At 39.4% G+C, this 10,523-nt stretch overlaps 1 protein-coding gene across 1 annotated transcript; it reads right to left on the minus strand.

The window, feature by feature from the left end:
- Positions 1–6,103: 6,103 nt before the first annotated feature.
- Positions 6,104–6,809, minus strand: LOC110855194. Its single transcript, XM_022103610.1, has 3 exons — positions 6,732–6,809; positions 6,381–6,667; positions 6,104–6,266 (listed from the first exon to the last, which is right to left on the minus strand). Exons 1-3 carry the CDS (start codon positions 6,807–6,809, stop codon positions 6,104–6,106), a joined length of 528 nt encoding a protein of 175 aa, XP_021959302.1.
- Positions 6,810–10,523: the final 3,714 nt, after the last annotated feature.

The raw sequence follows: 10,523 nt of genomic DNA on the forward strand, positions 1-10,523 counted from the left end.
CCTAATAAGTGAAATGTTTTTTTATTGACACATTTCTCTTACATTACTTAAGTTTTTTTTACATACATTACACGTTGGAAAAGCTGACTGCAAAGGAGTCGAACAACATTAATCCCTAACCTTAAAAAATTCGTAAATTTAATCTAAAAAATTAAAATTAAAAAAAAGTCAAATTCCTAATAAGTTATTCCTTGCATAAACATTTGGTCCTGAATCTAATCTTATTATTATAAATTATAATAATAATTTCATAATTATGGTCACTACCCGCTGCTCAGTGGGTACCCGCAACCAGCGGCAACCCTAATGGAGCCAGACGAATACACGTAAGCTTAAACAAATATTTCTTTCATTGCCAAACTTTATTACATATTTAACATATTTAACTGCGATACATAAATGGAAATATTTTAATTTCCGATTTAATGTTGATCTGCAGGATTTCAGGATGTCAAAAACCGATAGAATGAGTTGTATACCGTAAATTCTCTATTTATGGCCGGTCACTAAATATGGCTGGGTCGAAGCTTAACTGTTACAATTTGTGGCCGGTCTCTAAATATAGCCCGGCCTCTAATTATGGCCGGGTCCAAAACTCCCCGATCTGAATTTCGGCCCGGGTCAAAATAGAGAATTTACGCTAAGTAAGGAATTAAAGGGCTCCTATCAATTATGCGAAATTATAAATAGATCACAGGGAGGTACAATAAATAGCTCAAAAGTTAATTTCTAAGGTTCACCGTTATCGAATTCATCTATGCAAATAAACTAACTTGTTCCGTCGTTATTCGTTTCTTCCCGACTGTATAAATTAACCCTTAACGGAGTACTGTAAACTGACGAACATGCCTTGATTTCATCCACCGTGGCTGTTAAAGATTGAATCATTTCCCGACTCCTTTTCCCTGCTCCAGATTTTGCTTTAATCGAAATCACGAGAGATTTCGAACTTAACCGTTTAATCATATTAATTTTCAAATCTCGCTTTCCAAATTTTATCAAAATTCCTGCCGCAAAATCCTGATCAGGCAGGAACGGTAGTGACATTTTGAAACACGACAGCGTCCTCAATTTCGGGATATTCTTTTAACTGGTCCATTTCATCGTCACCTATTCATAATTATAGTTTTTCAAATATGTGAGACTAATGTTTACTTGTTATGAACACATAGCATCACACTAATTCTAAAAAGAGCTAAGTGCATGTGCAAAAGTAAAAAGAGCTAAATGAGTTCAATCTTGCAATTAGCTTGTTTTTTACTTTTTGATGTATTTGCAGCACTTGACTCTTTTTTAAAATTCATCTCAATTGCAATTGGCTCTTTTTAGAATAAATGAATTAAATTGTATTAAATAAGTAGGGATTTACCGAATCCACTGTCCATACTGACTGAAGCACACGCCTGGAAATTGACACTATTGAATTCCAGCGCTGTTGGAATGGTGTGATTGGCTGGATCGGGATTGCGAATACGTTTGGTGATAATTGTTCCCGGCGCTTCTCAATTGTGGTCAGAATCTCTTCAAAAGTCGGTTTTTGATCCACGGACAGTTGAAAATTGCTTGCGATAAATTATTCATAAATGTGTGCGCTTTCGTGGGACAGGTTGGATAAGCTCCATTGCAGATTTGTCTTATAATTTCCTGTTAAAACATAGGATATTGACCTCCATGTGTTAGAAGTAATACTGGCCTCTTGTTTTTCTTACGGTCCGATTTTTTTTGTGAAATTGACAAAAAGGAATCTGCCCTGGTTCCAACATTTCCCAAATTAAGGCAGAAAATGACCACACATCTCCAGATTTTGAGTAAACGCATTTTTCCCCAAGTATATCCAGCAACCTGCCACACTTTCTTTGGGAAGATAACGATACGGTATTCGGATAAGGTCATCGTTCTAGAAGGGTCAGATGGTATTAGCAGTGAGAAATGGTGGTATGCCGATAAGAAATTATTTGTAGTGGAGGGAATAATCTTGGGATTGAGGCAGGTGGCAGCAAAAAATTTATTAGAGGCAGATAAGCAATTGTTAAGCGAAATCTGGAGCAGGGAAAAGGAGTCGGGAAATGATTCAGTCTTTAACAGCCATGGTGGATGAAATTAAGGCATGTTCGTCAGTTTACAGTACTCCGTTAAGGGTTAATTTATACAGTCGGGAAGAAACGAGTAACGACGGAACAAGTTAGTTTATTTGCATAGATGAATTCGATAACGGTGAACATTAGAAATTAATTTTTCAGCTATTTATTGTAACTCCCTGTGATCTGTTTATAATAATTTCACATAATTGATAGGAGCACTTTAATTCCTAGCTTACCGTAAATTCTCTATTTATGGCCCGGGCCGAAATTCAGATCGGGGACCCGGTCATAATTAGAGGCCCGGCTATATTTAGAGACCGGCCAAAAATTGTAACAATTAAGCTTCGACCCAGCCATATTTAGTGACCGGCCATAAATAGAGAATTTACGGTATACAACTCATTCTATCGTTTTTTGACATTCCATCCTGAAATCCTGCAGATCAACATTAAATCGGAAATTAAAATATTTCCATTTATGTATCGCAGTTAAATATGTTAAATATGTAATAAAGTTTGGCAATGAAAGAAATATTTGTTTAAGCTTACGTGTATTCGTCTGGCTCCATTAGGGTTGCCGCTGGATTTTGCGGGTACCCACTGAGCAGCGGGTAGTGACCATAATTATGAAATTATTATTATAATTTATAATAATATAATTAGATTGAGGACGCAGTATTATTTGCATTTATATAATAAAAAATCTAGGGCAAAATTATGCTATATATGTCGTTAAAACAAATTGACAACCTTCCGTACTATTTTAGCTACCACACTCCAGCTCTTGGCGTAATGCTACCTGTTTGCACGAACAATTGCAGTTACCCTGGTTACCTACGTGCCCACGTAAATTGTCATTATTAACCAATATGTAACAAATTATTACTAATAATCCTCTGTCGAAGAAGTCCTGGCAAATATTAAACACCAGTTTCTAACATCAATCAGAAATCATATCCATACTTTTATTTATTAGCTCGCCCTGCGAAGCAAGGGAGCTATTGAATTTCTCTTGTCCGTCCGTCTGTCTGTCCGTCTGTGTGTTAACGAGTTTTTTGCATCAATTAATGCTAATTAAAGCGCATTATTGACATTCATAACCGACTTATTAGCACCACTGATATCGAACAATCCGTGACTCAAAATGGTGCCAAACAATCGAGGGAGTCTAGACAAAACGCACCAAAAGTGCAGAACAATCGAAACAAAAATAATTATAATTTTTATCTCATGTGTTCCAAGATTTGATGTCAAAATTATGGATTAATTTTTCTCGCTTATTTTCCACCATTGGTGCAAAATTATATCAAAATTATGCACCTTTCTTATATTATGCACTATTGGTAGGAAGAGGTCGTAAAGTGCTAGACACAACACCAACTGGGTTTCGGCTCTCTATAAGCCCAAGACAGGTCGCTACTCCTGTTCATCAGGTAACCAGCAGGTTACGACCCAGTGCGATTTCTATTTATGAACCCATGACATCTTACATCGCATCTGGGCCCTGGTAATGTATATTTCAACATTACCAGAGCATTTTGATGAGCCAAGGATATGATAGGGATGCGTATGAACCAAGGGTATGATAGGGATGCGTATGAACCAAGGGTATGATAGGGATGCGTATGAACCAAGGGTATGATAGGGATACATAGGAACCAAGGGTATGATAGGGATGCATATGAGCCAGCCGCCATTAGATGCCACTACCTGTCCCAGTCAGTATCTCATTTGGGAAATAATTTCCTTGTACTTAACTCCGACCAGGAGTGCACTCAAATGAGACACTATTAATGACTTGGGACACCCTTGAAACACTGTTGGCCCAGTCTGATGAAAGGAATACGTTCTCCTTTTTGTACAACTCTGTACGGACTAGATAATTGGCGGCATGGAAAACTTTATATGGTCGAATTGTTTGAAACATGTATGGATGTTTATAAGATATGCGGCGCTTCAATTGAACTTGAACGGTACTTGTCTCATCAAATCGGCGGGGAATCACTTTAGCGACTATGTCCATGTCGTTCGGGACATTTACCACTCCTCCCCGTATCCCATATTGACGGTCGCTTCCTAAGGATCGAATCTGCGCAAACGGTAATCGTAGTGCGACAAGGCGTTCCTCCAGAGTCGTCATGTTCTGTAGTTGATGTGGGATTGGGGGAAAATAAAGTCCGTTTGACATACACAATCGGGGCACGTCGCTGTTCTTCAGAGAGTCGTGACATGTACCACATAAGAAGTACTTCCCATCGACCTTCATGTGGGCGTACGATTTCTTGGGATGAAGTTTGCGCACGGTTTCTGTTGTTGTTGGGTGCATAGAACTCCGATACCAAAGCCCTCCACACGAACTACATATCCACCGCGGCTGATCAAGTATTTCAGACTGGAAGGACTTGCATAAATTCGCATAATCTATTTGGGCCTTATGACGTGAAACTGCTTTGTTGATCGTGTTCTGTTGTTGTTCGGTATACTTGTAAGTTTCGTTTTCTCGGCGGGTAGAGTGCTCGATCCTATTCCGCTCATTTTGGACCTCACGATAAGATTCATTTTCTCGACGGGTAGAGTGCTCGATCTTATTCCGCTCATTTTCGACCTCGCGATAAGATTCATTTTCTCGACGGGTAGAGTGCTCGATCCTATCTCGCTGTTTTTCGACCTCGCGATAAGATCCATCTTCTCGGCGGGTAGAGTGCTCGATCCTATTCCGCTCATTTTCGACCTCGCGATAAGATTCATCTTCTCGGCGGGTAGAGTGCTCGATCCTATCTCGCTGTTTTTCGACCTCGCGATAAGATCCATCTTCTCGGCGGGTAGAGTGCTCTATCCTATCCCGCTCTTTTTCGACCTCGCGATAAGATTCATCTTCTCGGCGGGTAGAGTGCTCGATCCTATCCCGCTCTTTTTCGACCTCACGATAAGACTGATCTTCTCGACGGGTAGAGTGTTCGATCCTATTCCGCTCATTTTCCTCCTCACGGTACACGTCAATCTGTCTACGCTCTGCGTGTGCTGCTGTGTCCCTTTCTTGCTCTTCATGTCGAATGTTATCGTCCATCCTTCGTAATTTCATAGCGACAGCGTTTTTGGCTGCTTCTGATTGACGAAACTCATCGTGTTCCCTTTTTCTCCGCACCCTTTCTTTCATACTCAGTTTTTTTCGAGGCATTATGATATCAGGATGATTATGATTTGATGCAGGATGTGTACACTAAAATTTCACATACCTTATCGTCCAGAATGCGCGCACTATAATTCCACGTACCTCTAGATAATCCACGCAGTGATTTGTCCTTCCCAACTCGATAAATCGTTCGCCGGCTCGATGACTTGGTCCCTCCTCTTGATAGCTTGTTCCCCACTCTTGATAACTCTCTCCCTCTTGATAATTTGCTCCTCCTGTCAACAACTTGCTCCTCCTCTTGACAATTTATCCCCGCTCTCGATAACTTACTCCTCCTCTCGACAACTTGCTCCTCCTCTTGACAATTTATCCCCCCTCTTGATAACTTTTTCCGCTTTTGATAATTTGCTCCTCGTCTTGATAACTTCGTATTATCCACAAATTGAGAGCAGGATGTTTTGATAATCAGGATTGGCTGATCAGGATTGGATGTTTTGATAATCAGGATTTTGATAATCAGGATAAATCCACGATTTATGTTTCTCTCCTATTTTTATGTTTGTTTGAAGGTTTCCACTAAAGGAATCCATGGTTTCAAAAATTAAAATTTAATGACGCAGTTTCTATGCATAACACCTTTGTATGCATCCCGTAAGAAAGAAAGAAAGAAAGTGAAGTTCAAACTTAATTAAGTAAGATTATGCATAAATCTCATCCACTTATTCTTCTAAGCCTCACAGGGCGAGCTACTTCTAACGTTACAACGGTTTATTTAAATATGTGTCACACCGCATTATAACATTTGACCTCAATATTATAAACACAGATATTCACGATATCTAGCTTTGATTAAAATTATTCCCATACGTCACCTAAACTTTAGCAAATATTTATCTCAGCAGGAACTTGAACGCTTTCTTCCTAGAGCTCGTGTCTGACAGAGACTGGATCAATTTTCTGGCAATAACTGCAATCACGCCACTAACGACTGATAACGCTCCGAGTAAACTGCTTATAAAACCATTTCCATGAACTCTTACCCCACAAGTCGAACTATGATTTATGCATAATCGATTACGACATGATAATAATTACGATTCGTAATCATCGTAAACATCTTGACATGATATTACTCCTTGTATAAATGGTAAATGAATGAACTCTTACCCCACAATCCCAGCTTCTTCGATTTGCAGGGCGAGAACCAAAAACAGATTTCCAACCGCCCAAAGTAATCCGATCGCTGCCAGGACGCCCATATCCTCCCAAGTAGTATCGTTCGTCCTGAATTCGTCCAAAGTGCCAAAAATCAACGCCAAGATTAAACTTTGGAGGGACGCGTACAAGTAGAGAGACACATTTTGAATGGAGTGATGCACTTTTAGGAGCCATCGGAACACCGCGATGACCACGGCGATCATCGCCATGGCTAAAACGGCGACGAAAACAGGCATCTAAATTAGGGTAGAAAGATTATGCAAATTTTGTGCAAATTTTTCATACATTCTATATACGTACCAATGTGTCATGGTCAAAGTCATCTTTCCCCGTAAGAATTGGTGGCCTTGTCATGACTCCGATCCCAATCAGGGCCATTATTGCGGTCAGTGTGGGTACAACGCCACACTGCTCCTCCTACCACACCCACGAAATGGACGAAATGCACCGAGATCACAGATGCGGCAACAATGGTACGCATATCTCCGACAGAAATGTATTGCAAAGACCAGATTGGGACGAAGGGGATTACACTGCTCAGAAATGTGCGAACTTAGATATTTAAAATTTATCAAAATAAATTAGCAAATATTTTGAAATTTTAATCCCAAATAATTATCCGACAGAATAGTATCGACAACTCATAGTCATCATAAGGCTAGAATATTTTGTGTGTCGTACTATTGTGTCAAATTATTTTTCAAATGAATATTCGCAAAAAGATTGGCAACAAATTGTTTGCATGGAAAAATAATTTGCAAGAAAATCCTCACGTACAAGAAGAATATCCCAGTCTTATTCTCTCTCGCCGGAAGTAACCCCACTTTTAGCTTCTGGGGATCACTTATCAACCCATGGATCAGAAACGGTATGAAAAACCGTGTCGCGACGGGAAAAGTGACCACCCTACAGTGGGCCAGAGACCTGAAAATCTGGCCATTAAGGCAGTACGACTATTTGGCTTGAGAAGTATGGCAACGTACCCTTTAGAAACTACTTGACCTAGGGGTATAATATAAAGTAGCACGTTAAAGCCAATCAGACAAACAAAGATGGCAAAATTTTTATAATACATGGCGAACATAGGATTTGACATCTTTTCACATTGCCGTCGATTGCCGTGCTCTAATAACTAACCACTGGTGTCATTAATTAGATAATAATGGTGGGTTGATACGCTGCTGCGACCAGCTGCGACCATCAAGCAGTATTCCCACAGCACACACTCAAAGTCCAACACAGCACCAAACACAAGCACCAAACACACATAAAGAAGTACCTTCACTTAGTTAGTTCTAGTTCACAATAAATATTAAATTTTACTTAAAATCTCAATCCACCCCAACCATAGATTTTATTTCGTTTAGTTTTACCCCAGCCTCACCTATGCTAGAGTGACAATTATTAAGAGAACCGGTGACTTCGTAAGGTGTAAACTCAACTCATTTTTCACCTTTTTTTGGGTAACTGGAATTTCAACAATATTAGATGGATTTTCTTCATTGTTGATGAAAAATGACTTGAATGAGTTGAATTTTCAGATTCGTTGCGAATTTTCATTTTTTTCGAGATTTAAAAATATTTACGCTCTAACGACAAAGGTCGTAATGATAAGTCTCATATGGCCCAAAAAAAGGGGTATAGTTGGAAAGGCCGAGAGGAATCAGAATATATATACTTTGTGGGGTTTGAGACCACACCCTGAGTAGTTAGAGTCTGATGAATATTAATGAGTTTTGGTTTTGCGGATATGCAGACGTAAACACAGCAGTAGATTAAGAGCTAACATCGCAGTAGACCGACGAAAACTCAATGATATTCATCGATCTCTAACCAGTCAGTGGGTGGTACCAGACCCAAAAGGTATATATATATTATAAATTATCCCGCGTCAACCTTTCCAACGATACCCCATTTATGGGGCCACGTGATACTTGACCTCGTGACGGTTGTCTGTGGCACATAACGTTTTGAACTTGGAAAAAAATTCTGCTCGAATCTTCAAACTCAACTGATGCATATGTCGATGGCGTCTCATATGTCGCTCGCCGGCTTACCTTCACTGTATTTCGTTTATAGACTCTATTGCATTAAAATTCTCATTTCACCCTAACCATCGATTTTATTTTTGTTATGTTTTATCCCAGCCACGCCCATGACAGAGCGATAACACTTGCCTAATTTCACTGCATTTCACAGATTCAATTCCGCTATAAATCTCATTTTGCCCCGACCGCACCCACTAAGGGCAAATGGGTGTGGTCGTGATCTCGATATTACTTTACTCCACAATGTGGTGAAAACAGAATCGAAAAATTATAGCAAACGTTGTATTAATTTAGGTGTTTCCGATATAACCACACCCCCGGGCTTTAGGGGGTGTGGCAATCAGGTCAAATAATTTGTTTCGGATTCAGGCCACCATACAGGTAGTCCGTAGATTATACGAACAAGACAATTTCAGGGGTAGCATGCGAACGCATGATTCAATTTGCGCCAAATTTGGCACACATAATTTCGAAGTTCACAGCAACACATGCGCCAAGTTTCAAATTTCCATCTCTAAAAATGGGGCCCAAAATTGACCCCAAAGTGGAAGAGTCCGTGAAAGTGCTTTCCGAAGCTAATTTGACACTTCGAGGTATCCAAACGGTCATAGAAAACTCATTTGTGTGTCATGTATGTATCTATTGGTGGGGTGATGATCATGCCATTGTTCGACAGGACCAATCAGCTGCGTAAGCACTGATAGCTTATTGCAGTCTCCCCATACACGGCACGTGCCTTGATGTGCTGAATCCCGAACCTCCCATAAGACAGATAAATCCCCCCATGACTTAAAAATCCTCCGGTCCTGACTATGAATTGAGTCAGGACCAGAAAGAGATTTGGATATTCTCCCCCGAATTCTGGTGGCATATTGCTACGCCTCCCAGTTGTTAATACTTTAACTAGTGTTAAGGAACTCAAAAAGCCCCTTACTATGCATAGTACTTTGCCCCCGATTTGGTGATATATTTTCAAGACGACGACGTTTTAATGGAATAACTTGCAATTGCTCCATAAGTACCATGCGCTGTAGCTGAGAGTTTGATGCAAGTAGATTTTCTTCCGTTTCGAACCTTGTAAGAATATCATCTCCAGTTTTCCGTTTGTGGGTGTTACGAGCAATTGCTGTTAGGTTGCTTAACCATGTTGTTGCAAGTTGAGCAGGAAATATGTCCATTTCCGGGTGAAAATAAGGGGTTCATATTTTTAATGAGGTTTTGAAACATGTGAATCTCCTTTTTGTCACATCGTCTTAAGTTGCTACTTCTAATTTTGAATCAGCAGAGGAAACAATAGGCCTCATATTTCAGACCTGTTAAAATTTCACAAAAACACGATTTTTACGTAAATTTACAAAATTCTACAATTTAGGCCAAAAAAGTTGCAAACTCATTGTTTATAAAATATTGCTAAAAACAGTTGTTTTATTTTACGCATCGTATTTTCTTTTAAGTGATTTATTTTAGTAATTTCAAATTTTGTTGAACGTAACAAAAAAATATGCAAACCCTTTAATTCGGATGGAGGACAATTGTCATTTTCTTGGAAATGGTTTAATTCGGGAGGAGGACAAAAGTCGTCCTGAAAAACTATGGTCATCGTGCGGGAGGAAGACAATTGTCGTTTGTGGAAGGTCATTGATTTTCACCATTTCCTCTCAAAAATGAAAATTTGTTGTCATTTTGCGGGACTTCTCTTATGCCAACCAAATGTCAAATTTGAACATTTTCTTGCCCAAAATTTGGATATTTCTCCATCTAATGCAATGTTAAATTCTGGATTTTTCAGTTTTTTCGAGTTTTATTAAAACCACCTACATGATTCCTCCTCCCGCACCATGACCACAACATACTTACAACCTGCCCGAGTTAATTCAATTTCTTGCAATTAATCATCCTCCTTAAAGGGTTAAAAATACACGGGTTGGTTCTAGACTTGTAGACCCTATTTTTATTGCAGTTTGCCACGTTGCAGGTAATTCTAAGACTTTTATTTTTGCACCAAAAACCTGACAATTTTGAAAAATTTTCCGACTTTTTTGTC

Source organism: Folsomia candida, unplaced genomic scaffold (assembly GCF_002217175.1).
Source record: "Folsomia candida strain VU population unplaced genomic scaffold, ASM221717v1 Fcan01_Sc012, whole genome shotgun sequence".
Classification (NCBI taxonomy): domain Eukaryota; kingdom Metazoa; phylum Arthropoda; class Collembola; order Entomobryomorpha; family Isotomidae; genus Folsomia; species Folsomia candida.

Coding starts and splice junctions, on each gene's coding strand:
- LOC110855194 (XM_022103610.1), bottom strand. CDS start 6,809: ATGGCCCTGATTGGGATCGGAGTCATGACAAGGCCACCAATTCTTACG. Junction 6,668..6,731: donor ACTTTGACCATGACACATTG/GTACGTATATAG, acceptor ACCCTAATTTAG/ATGCCTGTTTTCGTCGCCGT. Junction 6,267..6,380: donor GAAGAAGCTGGGATTGTGGG/GTAAGAGTTCAT, acceptor CATAAATCATAG/TTCGACTTGTGGGGTAAGAG.